This window comes from Notolepis coatsorum (genome assembly GCF_963971535.1).
Source record: "Notolepis coatsorum genome assembly, chromosome: 9".
Lineage (NCBI taxonomy): Eukaryota > Metazoa > Chordata > Actinopteri > Aulopiformes > Paralepididae > Notolepis > Notolepis coatsorum.
In genome coordinates, this window is record NC_140173.1 from 144,969,902 (window position 1) to 144,996,068 (window position 26,167).

At 44.6% G+C, this 26,167-nt stretch overlaps 1 protein-coding gene across 1 annotated transcript; it reads right to left on the bottom strand.

Annotated features, from left to right (window-relative positions):
- Window positions 1-237: 237 nt before the first annotated feature.
- Window positions 238-25,932, bottom strand: LOC311234797 (polycomb group RING finger protein 5-A-like; the record flags this gene model as incomplete). Its single annotated transcript, XM_084322041.1, has 8 exons — window positions 238-696; window positions 16,588-16,677; window positions 19,723-19,821; window positions 21,397-21,566; window positions 22,596-22,655; window positions 23,908-23,963; window positions 24,571-24,667; window positions 25,881-25,932. The coding sequence occupies 8 exons, from the start codon at window positions 25,930-25,932 to the stop codon at window positions 649-651; spliced, it is 672 nt and encodes a 223-aa protein (XP_084178167.1). The 3' UTR covers window positions 238-648.
- Between the last annotated feature and the right edge of the window lie 235 nt (window positions 25,933-26,167).

The following is a 26,167-nucleotide window of genomic DNA, read 5'->3' on the forward strand; positions in this document are numbered from 1 at the left end:
ATTACGATGCATGGGATATTGTTGAGGCACACTAGTTACAACTATATTTCAAACAGGCACTCCATGTCAAAAAGGTTGCTGGCCACAATGTTTTTTGAGGGGATCATTTGTAGCTAGTTATTGTAGCGGTAACAACCTGGTGCAGCTACCACAGTAGGAGAGCAAGCAGAGGTGACTGGTCCCGCTACACCACATACACAATTATTTGCAAAAGATGGAAATAAAGATTGTCTCATCAACAGTATAAAAACAACATTTAATCTACAGAATTAGACAAGCAAGTGTAGATATGGTCATTAAGTCCGTTCATAAGTGAACAGGTTTTTAGGCACAGGTACGTACATTGAAAAATATCATATATTAGATCATATATTATTCTATGCAGCATAAAACTATTTTTTTTCCGTCTTTTTTTTTTTTACCATAACAACATAACATCTTTCGTCATCATCGGCTGTACAAAAATACATTAAATCTTTCTCTCTTTCTGTGTGTGTGTGTGTGTGTGTGTGTGTGTGTGTGTGTGTGTGTGTGTGTGTGTGTGTGTGTGTGTGTGTGTCTGTGTGTGTGTGTGTGTGTGTGTGTGTGTGTGTGTATGAATGCACGTGTGTGTGTGTATGTGTGTGGTCCTCTTCTCGCAGGCTTGGTTCAGCCGAAGTCGATGCGTGGCCTGTACTCCAGCACCATGGGGTAAGTCTGAGAGAGAGACACACAGAGAAAAGCACGTGAGAGGCTGGAAGCAAACGTCTTGGGTCGTTGCACAGACATTTTCCCCTCTGGACTGCGGTCCATCAGGGCCAAAATCTCACGCCACAAGAACAGCTTCTACCCCTCTGCAGTGAGCCTCATCAACAAGAACAGCTTCTACCCCTCTGCAGTGAGCCTCATCAACAAGAACAGCTTCTACCCCTCTGCAGTGAGCCTCGTCAACAAGAACAGCTTCTACCCCTCTGCAGTGAGCCTTTGGCCATTCCCCTGGCTCTTTTTAGCGTTTATCGCATTTACTCTGGTCAAGAATGACCGACAGAAACAGGCTGAAGGGGTATAGATGGGGGGAAGACACTCTGGGAAAGGCACGGCTGCAGTCCGGGATTCGAACTCGCTAAACCCCAGATCCGTGACGAGCACGGTTGTCCCCGGCGCCGAAATAGCGCTCGAGGTACGTGGTGAGCTACTGGAGCTCCCTGCGTTAATAGTTTTAAATGCAAATAATTTATTGAAACATAGAAGTGGGGTCGGTTTGGACACACACACACAATGGGGGACCCTGATGTAAACAAGACGAAAGTCTTTCTCTGGTCTGCATCCCCTTAACAATTGTGTGTATTGAGCCGTACTGTATTGTACCCATTCTGCAATCTGTTAAATAAAGTTTTCATTCATTCACACTGTTTCAACTCACCACCCCCGCATCATATTGTAGTCTAGTCTGTCTTCAAACTTCCACTCCTCTCGACACACACACACACACACACACACACACACACACACACACACACACACACACACACACACACACCTACACACACCTACACACACACACACACACACACACACACACACACACACACACACACACACACCCCCCCCCCCCCCCCCCCCCCCCTGTCCCCAGTCCACACTGTCTCTAATTCTCTATGGCTCTGCCTCTGATCAGGATTAGCTTGTTAGCTTATGCTAATGTACGTTCATTTCGGGCGATGTGGGCATAAAGGAATGGCGACGATGCAAAGCGTGTTAGATGCATTTGACCCGTTGTGAGAAAAAAAAACACCACGGACTTATTTCGGATCGCAAAATAGCCGCAGTCTGCTGTGCAGCTCCGCTCCGCTCGGCTGAGAGCAGAAGGCAGAAGCACGGTCTGGGGCGGATATGACATCACGGAGTTGCTATGGATTTTTTCAAAATAAGAGTATCATATGACTGTTGCTAGCTGCCGGAGCCCAGATATATCATGACTGGAACTGCGCTTAGGCGGAAATGAGACCTGTGACAGGATTTTCAAAATAAGAGTATCAATATGAACCGAATGCCTATCGCACCAGTGCTACTGAAGTAAATCCATTCATCGCACAGACCGCTGTTGCTGTAGCACGTGCGATATATATGTCGCACTGTACAGCCCTGCAGAAGGGTCCGGTAAAGGTACAAAACGAATCAATCAAATGCGATTAGATTAGATTCAAATGTATTGTCATTATACAACACAAGTACAGTACAACAAAAAGAGGTTTGACCACAGTGCAAATATAACAGTAAAGTGCAGGAGCAATATACAATGTACAGGTGATTAAACTGGATGTAAAATATATAAATGAGTACTACTGAGTAATAGTGCTAATCATATGTATGTACAGTAATCGAGTTTCAATTTAAATTACGATTCTGGCTTCCCACGATCATGAAAACAAGATAATGGAGATATAATTATAAAACATTATTTAGTAGTTTGCAGTAGGTTGTGGTAATACATAGTATTAGATATCCAGATTAGATTAGAACTAGGGATGCTCGATATTGGCTTTTTTACCGATACCGATATACCGATATTGTCCAACTCTTAATTTCCGATACCGATATCACATTTTAATGCCGATATCGGCCGATAATATCGGACATCATTTCTATAGAAATGTAAAAAAAAAAAAAAAAAAAGGGAGGACACCTTTGACACGACACGGTCAAAGCGGCCTCATCTCGGCGGAGAGCAAAAATGTTGCGCGATTCAGAATTAGGTAAAAGAAATTCGATATTCATAATTTCTAGTGCTTTGAAATGTTCTCTATCTGTTTCCTTATTTGCTAAATGTAATACGACTTGTAAATGTGTTAATTATTGTTAACTTGTCCGGCTGTATAATTTCCCTTGCTGTCTAAAGAAGTACAGTTGAGTGGTAATAATAATAATAATAAATTGTATTTGTAGTGCACTTTTCGTTCACTAGGATCCGAAAGTGCTACAAGGGTTAAAACATAGTTAAAAAAAATATTAGGGCTGAGACTTTATCGCATTAATTTCAATTAATTAACTACAGAAAGAATTAAAACTAAAGTAAAAAAAAATTATGCATTTAATCGCATGATGATTTTTCTTTATTGTGTAAGAATGTTACCTTTCAAAGGAGACCAGACTCATGCATGTGCTATAAGTATAAAGTATAATAAATCGCAAATTACTTTTTTTTTTAAGTTTGGTTTGTTCATAAAACAAATTTAAATAAGAGAAATTGAGATCAATCAAGAGTTTTCTTTTTTCAATGGTCAACTGTTCAGAAATGTACTTGAAAGTACTGCGTTTTACTTTTACCTCGAAAGTGCTTGAGTTTACAAAAGGTCCTTTGCGCTATATATATATTATCCCCATTGATCTGTTGGTCTGTGTAGTAGCCAATACAGGATTTTGCTGCTTAAACGTATGTATAATGTATATTCATTGATTCACTCGTATACCAACATTCATTTGAATTGAAAAATGTTGCTTTTCGCATCAAAATGTGATTAATTTAGATTAATTAACTATAAAGTCTTGAATTAATTCGATTACAATTTTTTATCCCGAGTCCCACCACTAAAAAATATATAATAATTATTAATAATAAAATTAAATACAGAATAAAAATACAATTAAAATAAAACAGTTAAAAACATAGTATAAACAGAACATTTAAAACGACAGCACAAGAGAAAATAAAATCACAAGAAATAGCTACAGTAGCAATCAAAGGCCTTTTGAAATAAGGTTTTCAGGCCTGCTTTAAAAGAGTCCAGGCTCTGTGGTGCCCTCAGCTGGATGGGGAGGCTGTTCCACAGGTGTGGTGCAGCCGAGCAGAAGGCTCGGTCCCCCATGGTGCAGAGCCTGGTACTGGGGACCCGAAGGAGCAAGCTACCTGCAGATCTGAGGGTACGGGTGGAGGATTGTGGAGTGATGAGTTCCTGTAGGTAGAGGGGTGCGTGTCCATTTATGCAGTTATGGGTGAGCAGCAGGATTAAAAAAAAAAAATTTACCTACTTTTTCTCCTCCTTTTTCTGTGATTTTTCTCCCATCCCAATTTCCTCTTGTGCCAATTCTCCCTCCCCTGTCCTGATCATTGCTCGCATGTGCCCCCCACTGGCCGGTCGTAGGGAGGATAGAAGCCCATCACATGTCCCCTCCGATACATGTGGAGGCAGCCAGTCACTTTTCACCTGCCAGCGCGGACTCTCATTGGCGAGGTGTAACATGTAGGAGGCTCACACTGCCCCAGCCATCTCCTGTCTTTGCTGTGCAGGCGCCCTGACCGACCTGTAGGAGTCGCTGTTTACAACGACCAGACTACCACCCATCGACTCCCCTCCCGCTGACTCTGCCAATTGAGTCAGTATGGCGGCCGGCCCGAGCCGGAGGCAACACTGACAGCCGGATTCGAGACCGGTGTCTCTTGCGTTGGTGACGAGCGCAATGTCCGCTGCGCCACCCAGCTGCCGAGCAGCAGGATTTTGTAGTTGATCCGGGATGAGATGGGGAGCCAATGTAGTGAGTGGAGGATGGGGGTTATGTGCTCATGTTTACGGACTCTCATCAGGATCCTGGCAGCGCTGTTTTGGATGTATTGCAGCTTTTGGATGCTCTTGCCAGAAATCCCAATGAAGAGTCCTACAGTAGTCCAGTCTTGAGGAGACAAAGGCATGGACAAGCTTCTCTGCGTCTGACAGGGTTAAAGTGGGATGGAGTTTGGAGATATTTCTTAGGTGATAGAATGAAGTCTTGCAGAGGTGTTTTATGTGGATGTTGAAGGTCAGGTGGGGGTCAAACCGAACCCCCAAATGTGTGACTGAGGGAGAGAGGGGGATGACCTGGCAGTCAAAGGTGAGATGGGATATGGGTGAAGATTGGACCTGGTGTGGGGGTGCCAATGAGAAGTGACTCTTCAAAAAGGACTCTCTTCTAAGAGGGCTCTTCAGAAAGGACTCTCTTCAAAAAGGACTCTTCAAAGAGGGCTCTTCAAAAAGGACTCTCTTCATAAAGGATTCTCTTCAAAGAGGACTCTCTTCAAAAAGGACACTCTTCAAAGAGGATTCTCTTCAAAAAGGACTCTTCAAAAATAAATCTTAAAAAATATCTTAAAAAAATAACTCTTCAAGGGCGGCTACGTGGCGTAGTGGGCAAGGCGCTCGCCACGAATGCAGAGACGCTGGGCTTGCCTGTTCGAGCCCAGCGCTCCACATTTGCTTTCAGTTTAGCTGGTCGTTCATACTAATACACATTGGCCGTATTAGGGGGTGGGAAACTGATGGGTGGGGATCGGGCGTTGTGGACATCGACTCCTACAGGTCGGTTGGTGCGCCTGCGGAGTAGAATCAGGAAGTGTCGGGGGCAGCATGAGCCTCCCATGTGTTACTCCTCGCCACTGAGAAATCGAGCTGCGCAGGTGAAAAGATGCGACTGCTGTTACCTCAAGTACCGGAGGGGACTTGTGCTATGTATGACTTAGTCCACATTGCAGCCGGCTTGTGGGAGGCAAGAAACAGCGTTCGTGACACGGGAGGGTTGAATTGGATGATACGAAATTGGGATGGGAGAAAATATAGAAAATGGGAGAAAAAGTGGATAAAAAAAAAAAGAAAAAATAACTCTTCAAATGATAACTCTCTTCAAACGGGACTCTCTTCAAAAATGACTCTCTCCAAGAAAGACTCTTCAAAAAGGCCTCTCTCCATAAAGGACTCTCTTCAAAAAGGACTCTTCAAAAGAACTCTCTTCCATCTCAATTTGACTATTTGTACTGCTTGATATATATATACTGCTGGTATTTTTCATGCCTGGCAATTGGAACGCCGTCTTTCACTAAAACCAGAACTCGGAATCCAAGATAAATGTAGAAAGTATAAAACTGGTTGGCAGGCAGGCCAGGATCCTCCCCCTGTATGTACAGACAGTGAACTAAGACATACCGTATCTAACGCTGCAGTGGTGCTGTGGCTGTAAACCGACTTCATCCTCTCTCTTATTCTCTCCCAGACTTGGTGAAAATTGCATTTAAATATAAAGTATTCTGAATGCTGGAGAAAACGAAAGGACCACTCGACTTATTATCTTCTAAGCGACGTTTCCACTTATCGTGGCTGTTTTAACTCCCTGGAAAAGATCAACCGAGAGTAGCTCAACTATTTGAAACCGTAGTAATTCTTTCCCCTATATATCTGTTTTTTCTCAGCTGTCACTATTTTCAGATTTTTTTTTTTTATTCAGGCAGAAACGTCCAGAGACACAGAAGCGGCTCCCAGCTCATCTGACTTCAGACTACAGTTTTCTTGGATGCTGATTTGAGGAAGGAGAGAGAGAGAGGGAGAGAGAGAGAGAGAGAGAGAGAGAGAGAGAGAGAGAGAGAGAGAGAGAGAGAGAGAGAGAGAGAGAGAGAGAGAGAGAGAGAGAGAGAGAGAGAGAGAGAGAGAGAGAGAGAGAGAGAGAGAGAAGAGAGAGAGAGAGAGAGAGAGAGAGAAAGAGAGAGAGAGAGAGAGAGAGAGAGAGAGAGAGAGAGAGAGAGAGAAAGAGAGAGAGAGAGAGAGACGTTTCCACTCAAGCTTCCAGGAACCAAATCCACCTGGCCCGTCCAGCAGAAGGACTGGCCAGACATCTGAGGCGGTTGAAAGAGAAGCAGGTAGCCCTGTCTGCTGCTGCCGCCTGGCTGTATACTCTCTCCACACATGGTTACTGTCACGACGAGCAGGTTGTAAAGTCCAGGCCATGCCTGAGCCCAGTGTTGTAGTCGAGTCACAAAATCTCGAGTCCGAGTCGAGTCTCGAGTCCCCAGTGTTCGAATCCAGAGTCCAAGTCCGAGTCACCGAACAAGATCCCGAGTCGAGTCCCCACTACCCGAGTCCGAGTCCAAGTCATCAAGGTTGAGTCCACTCCACTCTGGCCGTCGAAGAGCTGACATACACATAAATAAAAGGTCTACATTAAACATAAATGACACAGCGGTCACCATTTAAAAGTGTATTCACTTTGTGACACAATAGCCAAACATTGTCATTTGGACAAGCAAAGCCATTACTTTAAGTTGCAGGCAAGAAAGACAAGTCTGTCCACTGTCTCTGGGTTTAAAACTGCCCTTTTTTTTATTGATATTATTTTTTTATCAATCGATATCGATTATTAAAATATATCGCGATAATTATCGTTATCGTTTTATCGCCCCCAGCCCTAAAAGACGCCCAGAACAATATCCAAATAAATGTCTGTCACTCATCGAGGAAAAGGTGTATTTGCACCATATTTCACATGGAGGTTCATAACACCTAAATATAACTTTCCATGTTGAAAAAAAACAATAATTCCCTGGTAAACTATGGTGTTTTTCAACAAAAAAACACAAGGGCGTTCTCTGGGTGTTTTTTTTTTTTTTTTTTTGTCAAATATTGTATGCTCACACAAAGCCAAGGTAATGTATGATGGCGACTTTACACTGCACCAGAAATAAAGGGTAGGTTCCCCTGAATCATAAAAGGTAAAACACTTGATACTGACTCAAACAATAGGCTCAGAATTGGCAAAAATATCTCCCTCCCTCTCTCTCTCCTTCCTTCTCTCCCTCCCTCCCTCCCTCCTTCTCCCGTTACACCTGCCAGCTCCATCTCTCTCCATCACTCCTCTACTCACTCTCTCCCCGCACCGTCGGCCAAAACCCCTTCTTATGGTAACTCTATCTCTCTCCCTGTCTCCTCTCCTCCTCAGCTTGCTTTTTCTTCTCTCTCTCTCGCATTCCAATCCTCCACATCTCCCTCTCCTCTATCCGCTCCTGTTTTCTCCTCTCGTGCCCCCTGTCTCCTCTCCTGTCTCCTCTCCTGTCTCCTCTCCTGTCTCCTCTCCTGTCTCCTCTCCTGTCTCCTCTCCTGTCTCCTCTCCCGTCTCCTGTCTCCTCTCCTGTCTCCTCTCCTGTCTCCTCTCCCGTCTCCTGTCTCCTCTCCTGTCTCCTCTCCTGTCTCCTCTCCTGTCTCCTCTCCTGTCTCCTCTCCTCTCCTGCTCCCTGTCTCCTCTCTCCTCTCCTGTCTCCTCTCCTGTCTCCTCTCTCCTCTCCTGTCTCCTCTCCTGTCTCCTCTCATGTCTCCTCTCCTGTCTCCTCTCCTCTCCTGTCTCCTCTCCTGTCTCCTCTCCTGTCTCCTCTCCTGTCTCCTCTCCTGTCTTCTGTCTCCTCTCCTGTCTCCTCTCCTGTCTCCTCTCCTGTCTCCTCTCCTGTCTCCTCTCCTGTCTCCTCTGCTGTCTCCTCTCCTGTCTCCTCTCCTGTCTCCTCTCCTGTCTCCTCTCCTGTCTCCTCTCCTGTCTTCTGTCTCCTCTCCTGTCTCCTCTCCTGTCTCCTCTCCTGTCTCCTCTCCTGTCTCCTCTGCTGTCTCCTCTCCTGTCTCCTCTCCTGTCTCCTCTCCTGTCTCCTCTGCTGTCTCCTCTCCTGTCTCCTCTCATGTCTCCTCCCCTGTCTCCTCTCCTGTCTCCTCTCCTGTCTCCTCTCCTGTCTCCTCTGCTGTCTCCTCTCCTGTCTCCTCTCCTGTCTCCTCTCCTGTCTCCTCTCCTGTCTCCTCTCCTGTCTCCTCTCCTGCCCACTGTCTCCTCTCCTGTCTCCTCTCCTGCCCACTGTCTCCTCCCCTGTCTCCTCTCCTGTCTCCTCTCCTGTTTTATCCTCTCCTGTCTCCTCTCCTGTCTCCTCTCCTGTCTCCTCTCCTGTCTCCTCTCCTGTCTCCTCTCCTGTCTCCTCTCCTGCTCCCTGTCTCCTCTCCTGTCTCCTCTCCTGTCTCCTCTCCTGTCTCCTCTCCTGTCTCCTCTCCTGCCCACTGTCTCCTCTCCTGTCTCCTCTCCTGCCCACTGTCTCCTCTCCTGTCTCCTCTCCTGTCTCCTCTCCTGTCTCCTCTCCTGTCTCCTCTCCTGTCTCCTCTCCTGTCTCCTCTCCTGCCCACTGTCTCCTCTCCTGTCTCCTCTCCTGCCCACTGTCTCCTCTCCTGTCTCCTCTTCTGCCCACTGTCTCCTCCCCTGTCTCCTCTCCTGTCTCCTCTCCTGTTTTATCCTCTCCTGTCTCCTCTCCTGTCTCCTCTCCTGTCTCCTCTCCTGTCTCCTCTCCTGCCTCCTCTCCTGTCTCCTCTCCTGTCTCCTCTCCTGCTCCCTGTCTCCTCTCCTGTCTCCTCTCCTGTCTCCTCTCCTGTCTCCTCTCCTGTCTCCTCCCCTGTCTCCTCTCCTGTCTCCTCTCCTGTCTCCTCTCCTGTCTCCTCTCCTGTCTCCTCTCCTGTCTCCTCTCATGTCTCCTGTCTCCTCTCATGTCTCCTCTCCTGTCTCCTCTCATGTCTCCTCCCCTGTCTCCTCTCCTGTCTCCTCTCCTGTCTCCTCTCCTGTCTCCTCTCCTGTCTCCTCTCCTGTCTCCTCCCCTGTCTCCTCTCCTCTCCTGCCCTCTGCAGTCTCAGCTGCCAGCGCTTCTCGGGTGGCCCTTCACAAGTAGACAGGACCTTTCGCTACCTACTCCTTCACATGAAGACAAACACACACACCTTCACACATGCACACACACACCTACACACACACCTACACACACACACACACACACACACACACACACACACACACACACACACACACACACACACACACACACACACACACACACACACACACACACACACACACACACACACACACACACACACACACACACACACACACAGAGAGACTAATTACACAAGCAGCTTTTAGTATGTCAGAGAAAGTAGAGCACACACAGAAAGACACATACACACACACACACACGTGTGAATGATTTATTCATGTCAAACATATATTTACAAAAAGGCCAGGGACATAAATATTGTAATGCAGTCAGGCATGTACTGTAGAGGCTTGTCAGATAACATGAGCACCCTTCACTACCTGTCAGATAACATGAGCTCTCTGTCAGATAACATGAGCTCCCTGTCAGATAACATGAGCTCCCTGTCAGATAACATGAGCTCTCTGTCAGATAACATGAGCTCTCTGTCAGATAACATGAGCTCCCTGTCAGATAACATGAGCTCCCTGTCAGATAACATGAGCTCCCTGTCAGATAACATGAGCTCCCTGTCAGATAACATGAGCTCCCTGTCAGATAACATGAGCTCCCTGTCAGATAACATGAGCTCCCTGTCAGATAACATGAGCTCTCTGTCAGATAACATGAGCTCCCTGTCAGATAACATGAGCTCCCTGTCAGATAACATGAGCTCCCTGTCAGATAACATGAGCTCCCTGTCAGATAACATGAGCTCTCTGTCAGATAACATGAGCTCCCTGTCAGATAACATGAGCTCCCTGTCAGATAACATGAGCTCCCTGTCAGATAACATGAGCTCTAACATGAGCTCCCTGTCAGATAACATGAGCTCCCTGTCAGATAACATGAGCTCCCTGTCAGATAACATGAGCTCCCTGTCAGATAACATGAGCTCCCTGTCAGATAACATGAGCTCCCTGTCAGATAACATGAGCTCCCTGTCAGATAACATGAGCTCCCTGTCAGATCACATGAGCTCCCTGTCAGATCACATGAGCTCTCTGTCAGATAACATGAGCTCCCTGTCAGATAACATGAGCTCCCTGTGTCAGATAACATGAGCTCTCTGTCAGATAACATGAGCTCTCTGTCAGATAACATGAGCTCTCTGTCAGATAACATGAGCTCTCTGTCAGATAACATGAGCTCCCTGTCAGATAACATGAGCTCCCTGTCAGATAACACGAGCTCCCTGTCAGATAACATGAGCTCTCTGTCAGATAACATGAGCTCTCTGTCAGATAACATGAGCTCCCTGTCAGATAACATGAGCTCCCTGTCAGATAACATGAGCTCCCTGTCAGATAACATGAGCTCTCTGTCAGATAACATGAGCTCCCTGTCAGATAACATGAGCTCCCTGTCAGATAACATGAGCTCCCTGTCAGATAACAACAGCAGGCAGAACAACAACAGGCAGCACACACACACACACACACACACACACACACACACACACACACACACACACACACACACACACACACACACACACACACACACACACACACACACACACACACACACACACACACACACACACACACACACACACACACACACACACACACACACACACACACACACACACACACACACACACACACACACACCTCAAAAGAAAAGTAGGTAAACAAACACTCACTCACTCACACACACGCACACACACACACCACCTCAGAGGAAAAATAGATAAACAAACACACAGAGACACACACACACACACACTTCCTTTGGCTCTGTGTGAGAGAGAGAGAGAGAGAGAGAGAGAGAGAGAGAGAGAGAGGCCTGCTTGGGCCACGACGTGACAGACACTCAGCATTAGGTCTGAGGGTCACCAACACTCTCTGGTTCACTGGGCCACACGCCAGTGTGTGTGGGGGTATGTGTGTGTGGGGGTATGTGTGTGTGTGTGGGTATGTATGTGTGTGTGGGGGTATGTATGTGTGTGTGGGGGTATGTGTGTGTGTGTGGGGGTATGTGTGTGTGTGTGGGTATGTATGTGTGTGGGGGTATGTATGTGTGTGTGGGGGTATATATGTGTGTGTGGGGGTATGTATGTGTGTGTGGGGGTATATATGTGTGTGTGGGGGTATGTACGTGTGTGTGGGTGTTTGTATGTGTGTGTGGGGGTATGTGTGTGTGTGTGGGTATGTATGTGTGTGTGGGGGTATGTACGTGTGTGTGGGGGTTTGTATGTGTGTGTGGGGGTATGTATGTGTGTGTGGGGGTATGTATGTGTGTGTGGGGGTATGTATGTGTGTGTGGGGGTATGTATGTGTGTGTGGGTATGTATGTGTGTGTGGGGGTATGTATGTGTGTGTGGGGGTATGTATGTGTGTGTGGGTATGTATGTGTGTGTGGGGGTATACGTGTGTGTGGGGGTTTGTATGTGTGTGTGGGGGTATACGTGTGTGTGGGGGTTTGTATGTGTGTGTGGGGGTATGTATGTGTGTGTGGGTATGTATGTGTGTGTGGGTATGTATGTGTGTGTGGGTATGTATGTGTGTGTGTGGGGGTATGTATGTGTGTGTGTGTGGGTATGTATGTGTGTGTGTGTGGGTATGTATGTGTGTGGGGGTATGTATGTGTGTGTGTGGGTTAGGGGTGGGGGGGGTAATCGATACGTAGTAGTATCGTGATACTTTGCGTGGCGATACTGTATCGATACAGGGACGCAAAGTATCGATATTTAATTATTCATACAAAATAAAAATAAATACCTGTAATAGTACAGTAGTCCACACACACACACACACACGTGCATTCAGTTAAGTTGGAATATGACTGTAATACAAACAAAGTTCAGTTTGTCAGGTACATGCAACACAGATTACAGTGTTTACATCCGTCTGCTTGAGAAAATATCATGTTCTGCAATAAAAATGATTGAAGTGAGATGAACAGACTGAACTTTATTTTATTAGATAAAACATGTTGACAACGTTTTACTTTGCAGTTGAAAAAAGGTAATAAAAAAATAATAATAATAATAATTTCGCAATACTCAGCGTATATCGCGATATATTTAGTATCGCGATACTATCGTATCGTGACGCAAGTATCGCGATAGTATCGTATCGTGAGGTCTCTGGCGATTCCCACCCCTAGTGGGGGTATGTATGTATGTGTGTGTGTCCTTGCCTCATGATCAAGCTTTCCACAAAGCTTTCCCGCATCCATGCGTGAGTGATAATGGGCATAATGTGCGCACATGAGTGTACGTACGCATGTGTGAGGAGTGTGTTGAAATGCAGCACTCGACCTCTGTGACGTCCGTACATGGCGGCCACGGCCTTTCTATCTGTGGATGTGAGGAATCTCAAACGCACTATTTATAGTTCTGTGTTTATGTTGGTTTCTCTGTCCCCGTTTTCCAATCTATATACACGTTGAACTCTGATTTAACACCGGAAAGGTGACTCAGTCAGGACACCTCGTTACTTACAGGCCACGGCCCCTAGGGGGGGGGGGGTGATTATTTGCACGGGGGTATGGAGGGTTACACGCGTCGCGTACACACACTCCACATGTGGTAGATGCCCCGGCGCGACGTGTGCACAGCGGAACCCTGCTCGTTTTAAAGACCCTCTCAGGAATGGACATTGTTTGAGTGAATGGAATGATCGCGAGGCTGAAATAGGCCGTCCGTAAAAAAAAATCCAGAACAAAGCTTGTTCGAAATGTGACGAGAGGGAACGTGCGTCAACAAGGGAATAGCAATAATGACAGAACATAAAAGGGTGTGTTTTTCTGCATCGCTGTATCCATGCTCATAATGGCTGTCAGTTCATAAGGCGGAGATTGCGACAGACGGCATTGGACGACTGGCGGCCGACTCCTGCCTTTAAAGGTGTCCAACACCCCATGGGCGACGACAGGAGATATTTCAGGAGATAGAGGAGGTTCCCGGTTCGATTCCGGCTCCTCTCGGGCAGCACATCGAGGTGTCCTTGAGCAAGACACTTATAAACCCCAACTGCTCCCGACAAGTTTCAAGTTTCAAGTTTCTTTAATAGTTGTCATAGTAAAATACTAGGGCTGACCCCTATTAATCGATTAGTCGACTAATCGGTCGAATGGAGCCGTAGTCAACTGGCCAACCTCTTAGTCGAATATATATATATATATATATATATATATATATATATATATATATATATATATATATATATATATATAAAAAATAAAAATAAAATATTAATATATATATATCATTCTTTCCAAAAGAAAAGAGGCCTAGAAGCGTGGCTAACGCTAATGGCACACATACCAGAGGCTACAAAACCTACGAAAACAGGCACAGAGGCACTGAAAGAGGATTTCACCATCTAATGAACACACTAGACTAGACAAATATCAAGATGTATCCATCAGTGGACCAATTGCATGCTTTTGCAGACGACAAGAAGCCTTCAGTCGACTCCTTCAGACATTAAGCACCCCCCACAGCCCAAATGGAATGATAAAAAAAAAAATAAAAAAAAATATTATACTTTTTTTTTTTTTGACCAATAGTCGACTAACAGCAAATTTTGGCCAATCCTAGTCGACCATCCAAATGCTTAGTCGGGGACAGCCCTATAAAATACAGAATACCTTTCCATGAAATGCTTTTTTTCTGTATGAGCTCCGTGCTGTCGGCACCTTGCATGGTGGCCTCCGCCGTGAACGTGTGAGTGAACGGGTGAACGGGAGGCATAAGTTGTAAAGCGCTTTGGATGAAAGCCGTTATATAAATGCACCATTTACCAAATCCAACAAAATATTCTCGTAAACAGCTCACTTTTGTTTATATTCACATCTCCCTGTGGTCTTATAGTCCTCATAATATAACCACTGCAAAGTAGATATTCGCCGTTTTCTTGGCTCTCGCAAATGTTTATTATATCCCGTCCATGTTAACATTTCACTTTAGGTTTTTGGTGTAGTTGTAATGAGTCCGACCTCCATTGAAGTTAGCTTGTTCGATTTTGACGAAGATCGTTTGTCGACCGATCGCTTTGAAGCACGCAGGGGGCATGTCTGTGTTCTACCTCACCCCTGTTCTCGTGTGTTCTTGTGCACGTGCTGGAAGAACATGTGATACACAGTTTTCAGGGACCCCTTCTCTCCCACTGTGCTCTACAGCGCCAATTTCATCAACTAGTGGCCAAAAACTCCAATTGACACCTTTAAAGACCCAATAATGGGTTCAAGAGTATAGCGTCACCTGTGCCATTCTCTCAACTTTGTGTGACCCAATCCTCCCACCCCCCATGCTAACCCTCCTCCTCAAACTGATCCGAGATCTGGAGATAAGGGCAGTATAAATGGTAAATGGACCGCATTCATATAGCACTTTTATCCAAAGCACTTTACAACGTATGCCTCTCATTCACACATTCGGCGGCACGGTGGTGTGGTGGTTAACAAGAAGGTCCAGGGTTCGATTCCCCGCTTGGGGACCAGGTTTCCGCGTTGCCAGGTACCCAGGTGGGGGATCTCCCGGGCCTTTCTGTGTGGAGTTTGCATGTTCTCCCCCTCTGTGCTCGCAAGGGTTTCTCCCCCGATAAGATAAACCCAATGGAAAAACATGCACACAACAGATCGCTGACGCTGTCGCGTCCTTGTCCCTGGGTGCGGTACCTCGCCGACGCCCTGTCTGCTCCCTGCTGCTCTTGGGGGGGGGGAGGACGACGGGATGGGTTAAGCGCAGAGCTCAATCGCATCGGCGACTGAGGAAAAAAAACAATGCGTGTGTGTGTGTGTGTATTCCAGTGTGTGTGTGCCGCTCCCATTGCATGTCCCAGTTTGTTGCATGCTGAATAAAGACCTCTAAAGAGGTCCTGCATTATTATTATTATTATTATTCACACACCAACGGTGGAGGTGACCATGCAAGGTGCCGACCCGCCCGTCGGGAGCAGTTAGGGGGTTTAAGTGTCTTTGCTCAAGGACACTTGTATGCGTTGCCGGGAGGAGCCGGAATAGAACCGGGAACCTTCCGATTGTCGGACGACCGCTTGACCGGAGTATAAGAAAGCTCAACTTAAGTTTCAAATGTGTGACTGGGCAGGGCTTCCGGAAAGCGCTACTAGGAGCATCACAGTTCTATTGGCTTACTACTGAACAAAAACCACAACGGGTCTTTTGGGGGAAATGTTGCCCTGTCATTATTAACACTCAAGATGACCAGATGTTTAGCAACTTTTCTCCCGTCAATTAAACAACTTTATCGTCACTTTTTTCTTTTTGAATTACTTTAAAAAAAATCTTTAATAAGCAAATGTTTGCAAAGTGTGTTTGTCAGCGGGGTCTTTTAAGGTTTTTGGGCTGTATAGCCAAAGAGTTAGCCACATTAGCATTTAGCTCCGCCATGGAGAGATCCCTACAGCCTGCCACCAGGTCAGTTAATATCTGTGTTTTTGCATCGTAAATGGAGGGGTGACTGTAGAGAAGCCAGTAGAAAAATAGAAAAGCCATCATTCCGAGCTCTGCTTCAGGGATAGAGCAGGGATGTTTTTTTTTTTGTTGGTTTATTTTGTGGCGGTTGCTGCAACGGTTTGAATGGCTCCACATTCAGATCCCCCGCCATTGTTGAGGAACCTGACTTGTGTCGTTTCTAGAGCCTTCTTCCTCTCCTTCATGTGAAGATAAAACTACTCTGAAGTGAAAGTGAAAGCTACCCTGTGCTGCGACTCTGCTGCACAGACCTAAAAATAGCTCTGCTGTCCACGCAAACACTTTCAGTTTATAGTGTTGTCTGACTAAGTATTGATAACACCCTTAGTATTTTACAAATTAGAGCAAAAATGAACTAAGTGGGTTTTATTTCTATATAAAAAAATATATATACACGGCATACACCGGTGGAGGCGGTGGGCAAGTAATGTACTCGGTGGATGCCTGAAAACCGGTAACACTGGTATCACTGAATAACACAACAAGGCTAGTGTGAACACACTCACTCACACACACATGCACACACACACACACACACACACGTACACGCCCACACACAAGCTGGTACAAGCAACAGTACATGAGAGAGAAGTTCTTACATTGTCCCCATGTAGTCTCCATCGGGTCATATAGATAAACTCCAGAGTGTGGTCTCTACCCATGATCTCACCGTTACACAGCACATCCAGCTGGGGAGAAGACACAACATTTAAGACTTTTAAGTTTACATTTTTTATAATTTACCTTTCAGTTAGTCTGTCAACCAGCGGTCAGAAAGTAAACCGCATGGGACAATGTAACACCAAGAGCCAATACACATTATACTAGAAAAATGCACTCAGTAGAGTGCAGACCTCCACCAAGGCCTAGCAATTCCCCCCACTTTGCTGTTCATTTCACATGCAACATTTTACTGGGTAAGTGACAGACACTATTTTTATTGTCAGTATCAACAGACCCATGGTGGTGCTAGAGGAAAGGTCATGGGGTCAACACAATCAATAGATGTCTTCCTATTGGGGTCACGGATGTGCACAGCAAATTGTATGGCAATCCAGCCATTACATTTTAATCACACATAGGCGCCTTTTTCTGTTTTATAGTGTTGTTTTAATTAGTGACTCATGATTTTATCCAAATTCTTTTATTCTACTTTTTCTATCTGGTTTCACTGTTTTTAACTGCTGTTTGTCTGTTGTCATTTATTTCTGATTTTGTTTTTATTGTGTTTTTATATTAAGCTGTAGTGTAAAGCACCCTGTGCATTCGTGCTGTGAAGGGTGCTCTATAAGCTGTGAAGGGTGCTCTATAAATAAAGGTCATTCATTCATTCATTACCCTTTGAGATATCTTGGTCTCAGTTTGGCCTAATGGTGGCGCTAGAGGAAAGGTCATGGGGTCACCAAAATCAATAGGTTTGGGCCATGAATGTGCTCGGCAAAAATCTGACCATTACTTGTCGTGACATGTCCCAGACAGACAGACACACACACAGTGAGGTAATGATTTTTGGCAGGGTAGCTAGGGGAACCGCTGATGTAAGCCTGAGGTACAGCCAACAGCCAAGTTATATGAAACAGGAGTTGAGTTTCACTGCTGTTGACCCGTCTTTCGTGCAGTACAGGTTTCACAGTTTTCAAGATGAGTGTGAGACCAAAAAAACTGTTTCAGTTTTTGATTGAGGCCCTTCTCTGACTGCCAAGTTGAACAACAGTTAAAGAAAGAGACTAAGCTGATTGTCATAATACTGTCAAAATACTCCCACACTATGGATTTTGGCTGTATTTTAATTGCCAATAAAGAACAAAGGAAACGAGATGTGTGTCGCAGACTGCAGAGTTTGATTCCCAGCCATGACACATTGGGTTTGTGAAGCTCTCTCTACCTCCCCCGTGTCTGTCTGGATGAAGGACTGCTCGCTCTCCTATAACTACCACCAACATAGTATTAATGACTATAGTTTTTTCTTCTTTTACTTTGATAAATCCATACCTATACTAAACAATGGGGGAGTTTTAGTCTAATGGTTCCTTACCACATACATTATACAGCATTTACAAAGTGTCCCGGTGCAAGAGGACTGGTCTAGGATCAGTGTCTAGGCCCCACGATACGATATTATCACAATGCTAGAGTCAGGATATTGTAATATCGCGATATTGAGATATATTGTGACCAGTTCATCTCCAGCTCCAAAAAGTATTAATATTTAAAACGATTCATAAGTCATCCTTATCTTGGCCACTATCCGATAACTAAGGACAAAACTAATTATTACTATTATGTTTACCTAAGAAAGTGAGATATGGACCACCTATAAAACCATTTACACAAAGAAAGAAAGTTACATTTAAGGTGTACTTCCATGCTAGCTCATCTGTAGAAAATGCATTCCAGTTAGATATCTCCAACTACTATTGACAACATAGGTGGTTACAAATATAATACAATGCATTATAACAGTTAATGAAGATTTTATGTAAATAAATAAATAAGAGGAGTAGATGCTACTTTTCTCACTGGCTTCAGTTCATGCCGGTTTAGAACTGTACTCAGGTAAGGCCCTGTCCACACGAGCGCTGGATTTAATGTAACCATGATTGTATGTGCGCAGTTGCACTGTTCGGGCACACACAACCGGGGTTTTGCTACACTGCAACCGCGGTCTTTGAAAACCGGAGTCCTGGGTGAAGTTCTGCGGTTTTGCGGGTGCGTGTGGGCATAGCAACCGAGGTTATTCCCAGTGTTTACAGCAGAGCTGTCCCAAGTAGCGTTATATGAAAATGATTGTAACTTTTGTTCGAAACGTATTGTTGAGTGTTGTGATCGACTGAGCATTCCTGACCCGACCAGAGTAAAACCTGTAGCTGCGGCTAAACTAAACTCATGTGTTGTCAAGTTATTGTTATAAGGAACCCAGTCCAAACTGCATCCCCTTAACAATTGTTTGTATTGAGCCGTATTGTACCCATTCTGCAATGTGTTAAATAACGTTTGCATCCATTCATAGCGTTAACGTTACCACATTACGTTAGCATTTAAGCTATATACTATACATAGATAATGCCATTCACATTAGCATGTAGCTAACAACACCGGCAATCTTTTGTGAGACTAAACTATCCGCTCTTGGTGGTAAATTGTGTTGCTGTTGGTTTTGTTTCATCAACAAATGAGAGGCAGAACACACAGTGAATGTATCCGTTTGTTTATTGCACTTTCTTTCTTTGCTGAAAAATATATGCACCGTTGGCTAATGGCTAACGCAAGGGTATTTAAAGATGGCGGCTTTGTTTAGTTTTAGCAGGAAGTGTAGTGAGCGTTCAACCTTTTCTGATTGGTTGAAATGGCCTTCATGTCTGAACAACATCGCCGCCTACTGCTTTGGCATTGTACTACATGTATCGGTTGCTGGTTTTCCAGCCGCCGTGAGTACGCAATTATATGCGGTTGTTCACCTGTGTGGACAGAGGTTTATTTTTTTCAAACTTCGGTTACATTAAATCCAGCGCTCGTGTGGACAGGGCCTAAGATGGCCGCCATATTGTTTTCCTCCCAGTATGGCAATTCATTATGACATGTCACTTCTAATGTTTTATATCTACGGTTAGCAGACACTAGTATGAGGTTAGGCTCTATTTAGGCTCACTACATCAAAGGAACTGGTGAGCAGGTTCACGGTTTCTTCACAGTCCCCCCCCCCCTCAAACTATTGGTTTGATATAGTTCCTTACCTCATAAGAGCTAGAAAGTTTGAGTTTGAGGCTGAGGAACTTCTTAATGGTTCCTACTGTGGCACGACTGGAGCAGCGGATGAACCTCTTCATCAGGTCCTGATTGGAGGAGAGACATATTCTATTACATCCTGATTGGTGGAGAGAGATACTTGAGCGTCTAGAGGGGAGAGAAAAGGGTGCTTCACACAGAAACTGGAGGTCTTTGACTTGTTCAATCAAAAACACATACCAAATACTAATGGAGAAGGATTGGTGATGATTTAAATTAACTGGACATTCAGAACACATGTTACTCATCTATGAATTCAATATGCTAGTGTAATAACACGACACATAATAGAATGATGTGCTGCTGTACACTGTGACCTTACTGCCACTGTATTTCAATGGTAATTATGTGGAAACATAGTCATCAACTAGCTAAGCTAGCTAGCTAATATAGCTAACATTAGTGAACTTAAGTTCAGCAATTTTGTGTTTCAATTTGTTAATATTAAATTGTTGTATTTTATCAGATGCAATTTATTTTAATCATATCGACATTATATGGTCCATCGGCCTCCCTGCTCTCTAAATATCGCTATAGTCTTTAGGCATCGGCCATTGAAAAGCTCACATTGCGTTAATGGGCAGAAAAAGAGGTGGGCCTGCTCTGTACACCTGCGTACCTTCAACTACACAGCTGACATATGGATGTGTTAATGAGTGTCTTATGACCCAGTTATTTCATAAGCATAGTGCTTTCATTATGTGAGTAATGAATGCATTACGAATATCCGGTCAAACGCTACCCAATGTTCTGACAAACTAACTCAGTCTCCTACCGACAGCGTTAAAAAGAGTTTAACAACTTCCCGCCCCTGGAACGGAATTCACATTAGTTAATTGTATAATATTGCCACAGCTGGGTTTGGATGTGTGAGTGTGAGCACGTCTCTCCTTCAGGCACCAGTGATGACATCATCAAAAGAGAGACCCTGGAGCTGCTCCAGTAGCCTTATTCACGTCGTCTTTAATCAAGACACGTCGGCTTGGGAAATCCCAGAGAAGCACATCGATTCCCATGTCATGAACTGCTACAAATCTCATTCAGAAACAGCTCTTCTAGCATCAAAATGGTTACAAAATAACAAGTGGATATCATCTGCGTAACTGTTGACGTAAATTATTCAGTTAGATCGTTACAAATGGATTTCAATGAACAGATGACTAATTCACTTCCATACATTTCAAAAGACAAAAACAATCGGAGTCAGGTAATCACGAGTCTGCAATTGCACCAGTGTATTCTGCCTGATGTGTTGACTAATTTGGTTCTTGGAAGTGGCATTCTAAATAGCAGCAGTTTGCTGAGGGGCTGAGTGAACCGGGTGAATTAGACCGTGAATATTGGAACAACTCCCAGAAGTCGGTCACTAATTCAGTGGCAACGGACCAACTCCGGAAAGTGTCATTTGATGACGTAACAAATCACGTCTCGATGCTCTGCTCTCCAGCTTAGAGAGACAGTTGTCTATGTTTATAGATATGAACATAACTAGTGTCCAAAGTCATTGGAACACCACAATGTAAATTCTGTTTCATGGTGAATGTTCCCTTTAAGATGCACAAGACACACACACACACACAACACAACACAACACACACACAAACACACACTCCTGAACACACCGTGACACTGTTCTCTCCAGCTTGTCCATTGTTGCAAAGACAGTCCAGACAGATGGCGATCTGTGGGTCGCTCCTGTGGCAATCGGCATCGTCGCCACCACAGCCACCATCGTCGTCATCACCATGCCCACCACCAGAGGGCCCGCGCCTCTGACACCTCACACCATCACCTGCACCACAGTGACAAGAACGCTAGGTTACTGCAGTGTAGGCCACACCCCTTCATGTCAAGGACCCCCACGTTGATACACATTAGAATCAGAATCAGAATCAGAAAGGTCTTTATTGCCAAGTCGTTTTCACATACAAGGAAGGCAAATAAAAAGCAAATAAAAATCAACCAGAATAATAATGTATTCATCAGGAATATATTGTTTATATTGTATATTTTCTTTTTTTTTTCTACTTTTTCTCTGCATTTTTCTATTTTTCTCCCTTCCCCAATTTCGTATAGTCCAATTCTACCCTCCCCTGTCTCGAACGTTGTTAGGCCATGCCTCCCACTGGCCGGCTGCAATGTGGACCAAGCCTTGCATCACGTGTCCCCTCCGGTACTCGAGGAGGCAGCCGTCGCATCTTTTCACCTGCACAGGGCGATCTCTCAGCGGCGAGGAGTAACGCGTGGGAGGGACACGCCGCCCTCGTCGCTTCCTGATTCTACTGCGCAGGCGCACCAACCGACCTGTAGGAGTCGCTGTCCACAACGTCCGATCCCCACCCACCAGCTTCCCACCCCCTAATACTGCCAATTGTATTAGTATGAACGACCAGCCAAGCCGGTAGCAACGCAGAGAGCTGGGCTCGAACCCAGCATCTCCTGCGTTGGTGGCGAGCGCCTTGCCCACTGCGCCACCTAGCCGCATATTGAATATATTTCCTATTATAATATTTTCTATTATATCACAGTATAACGCTCAAAGAAGGTGATCACCGAGCATCTCCTGAAAAACACCCAATATTTTATTTTTGTTTACAAGAACTCAAGCCACAGCAAGGAATAGTCATTTCCCAGCTCTGTTTTGCATAATGTAGCATTGCACCGAAGATGCACTGTACATTTACTGCCGTGTGTTAATTCTTCAACGCCCATTCTCACAATGACTCGCTGGCCTAACATGTAGTCGGTGTTTTCCTGTCGTCTGTATGAGCTCTGCGTTTAACGTGGTAATCCACAACCAGAGTGGCCTACTGTACTGTACCTTGTCCGTTCTCCTTCAGCTGGTTCTTCTTCCAGAACTGGACCTCCTGCCGTTCTTCTTCTAGTTCACAGATGGGAAGAGGATAGGAACATGTAGCACAGAGCAACACTGGACAGTAGATACAGAATAATAATAGAACCCAGTTCTACCGGACACAGAATAATATCACCTGGTTCTACTGGACGGACAGTGGACATTGAATAATAATATCACCTGGTTCTACAGGACAGTGGATACAGAATAATAGCACCCGGTTCTAGGACTAGTCCCGATTACCATCTTTTGGGCTTCAAAGCTTCAGTAGTAATTATTGGCGAATAACCTAAGCTCATTCCACACGCAAGGTGTCAACGTGGCAGGGGTAAAAGAGAGCTGTGGTAGGTTTTCAGAGCGTTCTCGTGACTAAAAATGTCCTTGTTTGAAAAGAGCGGATTTACAAAATGAATGTTGGATTATTACTATTATTATGCTGATGTGGGCAAATGTTTGTAGTGATACAAATAAATGACAACAACAACAAAAACCTAAGCATCGAATCTTGATTTTGACATTGATTATTACCATGGCAGCTATTGAAGCTCCGAAGCATTCGGGTCAGCCCTACTTGGTTCCCAGAGACAAAAGTTCATGAACATATATATAGCTATAGAGCACCAGAAGTGGCTCCAGGAAGAGTCTCAGTTGAATGAGGTTTTGCCAAAGATACATTTTTAACAAAATGTTTTAACAAGCACAAAACCGCACTAGCTACAGCCGTGTACATGCACAGTCCCCACAGCTCCACTTCATAAGACAAGAATGTCTGCCTGCTTACTTTTACTTATCAGAAAAAGGTAGCGGAGATTCCTTTCTTTCTTTGGGATTCAAATGGAACCTATTTTATTTTGAAACTACATCTCTGGCAAAACCCCATATGTGTTCCTGGGTCCACGTCCTGTAATGTCCTCCCACACTCTCTTGAGTTGTGAGGAGGCACCAGAGGTATATGGCTATATTTTGAGTCCCAGCCTATAGTTGAAGAAACCACATAGTTTACATTAAGTCTGGTTATACACTAAAGTGCCAAGCAAGGCTAACATCACATAAAGGAACAGTTGGGGGGAAATAAACATCTTTACACGTTTGCCATCTTCCCCCAGAGTCAGACGAGAAGATTGATATCAGTTTCATCTCCGTGTCCAGTAGCCCCAGAGAGAGACATTTTGAAATGACATAAATACATAGTATTAAAGGAAAAACAGTCCTGCAATTCCATAGTTGAGGAGCATAGGGGGGGGGGGCAGACATTAAGAGAAACTTCTGTGGAACTCACTCTCTCTCAGCCCGGGAACCAGCTTGAAAATGATTTCCTCTAGAGTGTTGTCCAACCTGAGGAGACAAGAGGAGAACGATTATGAGAGGAGCAGGAGGAGGAGGAGGTGCAGGAGGTGAGAGGTGTGGGGGGAGGAGGGGGAGGACGAGGAGGAGAAGGGAGATAGGAGGATCGACAAGGATTGGTAGAGGGAGAGATAGAGAGAGACAGATAGATAGATAGAGAGAGAGGAAGCAGTGGTTAGAGTATAGCTGTGATATACTGTATATGACAAGTATTGGTAGAGAGGACAGAGAGGAGAGACATATAAAAATATATAATGTATAATGTATATATAAAAAGAGACAGAGAGAAAGATAGAGAGAGAGAGAGAGAGAGAGAGAGAGAGAGGAGAGAGAGAGAGAGAGAGAGAGAGAGAGAGAGAGAGAGAGAGAGAGAGAGAGAGAGAGAGAGAGAGAGAGAGCAGTGGTTAGCAGGGCATAGATAGATAGATAGATAGATAGATAGATAGATAGATAGATAGATAGATAGATAGATAGATAGATAGATAGATAGATAGATAGATAGATAGATAGATAGATAGATAGATAGATAGATAGATAGATAGATAGATAGATAGATAGATAGATAGATAGATAAGAAAGAAAGAGACATTTATCTTACCTGAGCATCTCTAGAGGGTGGGTCTCATGGACCTGAATGCCACATTTAGGGCAGTCGTTGCTCTCTTCAAAGTGCTGCACGATACAGCTCTTACAGACTGGAGAGAGAGGGAGGGGTATCATTATTTTTTAACAAGGGTTATATATTTAATACTGTCACTATAGATAACTGTCACTTCCTTATTCCACTCTATTAATTATCACATGAGCATACACACAAAAGTACCGTAGTGACTTACACTCCACACACACACACACTGCTGCTAACAAATACCTGCTATTGTATAGTTTGTATAGATAGAATATACATTGTGTGTTATGTTTAGTTTATAGTTTAGGTTATAGTTTTAGTTTAGTCATAGTTTGTAGTTTACTTATACAGTTAGTATGGTATAGTTTGTATAGAAAGAATATATGTTGTCTATTATGTTTAGTTTAGTTTATAGTTACATTTATAATTATAGCTTATAGTTATACTTTGTATAGACATAATATATGTTGTGTACTATGTTTACAAACCTACTATGGTTGAGGAGCTGGGAAAAACAAGTATCTCGGATTTTTATGAATGTGTACATTTAAAAAAGCTGTGACAACAATCAAATATTCTGAATCTGAATCTGAATCTGAATCGTATGGCATATGACAGTACAACTCTTAACCCACAATGCAAAACCCACTGTTAGGCCTTTCACACCGGCCGGGCCCCGTGCCGGAGCCGGGTCCCGAACGTAATCTCGAACCGACCGGGAATAATTGGTTCGGAACATGAAAAATCGGTGCTCACTCAGTGTTTTCTTAGAGGGCCGAACTAGAATAGAATAGACTTTTAATTGTCATTGCACAGTATACAACGAAATTTCAGGGGAGCTCCCACAGACCGTAGTACAATATACATGCATGAACACATAACACATAACACTGTACATAACAGAATATTTTAAATAATAAAGTGCATAATGGGTGGTAATCAAAGATTATCAAGTGCAGTGGTAAGTGCATGGTGCACGTGAGGGGACAGTCAATGAGTGTTTAACAGTCTAACTGCTTGGGGGAAAAAGCTGTTCTTAAATCGTGTACTCTTAGCATGTATTGACCGGTATCTCCTCCCTGAGGGAAGGAGCTGAAAGAGGTGATGTGCTAGGTGCGACTGGTCCTTGATGATACATTTGGAGCGGTGGAGGCAGCGGGAGGTGAAGACAGAGGTGATGTTTGGTAGAGGAGTCCCGACGATCCTGCCTGCCGCCTTCACCACCCTCTGTAGAGCCTCTTGCTCTGCCTTTGTGCAGCTGGAGAACCACACAGACACACCGTAGGTCAGCACACTCTCAACCTCTGAGAGTGTGCTGAAAGCCTCTGTCATGTTCCGAACCAATTATTCCCGGTGTGAGTGAGCGTGCCGGCCGGTTCGAGATTACGTTCGGGACCCGGCCGGTGTGAAAGGGGCCTAAGAGAAGACCAAAATGTCATGTTCTGGTTGCACCTGAAGTACTGTAGGGCTGAACTACAGTGTGATCTTGCAGGGCTGGCAGCTCTCTTGTCAGGCTTCTAGTTACGTGTTTGTGCCTGAAGAACCACAGTGGTTCGGACCAGTCAGC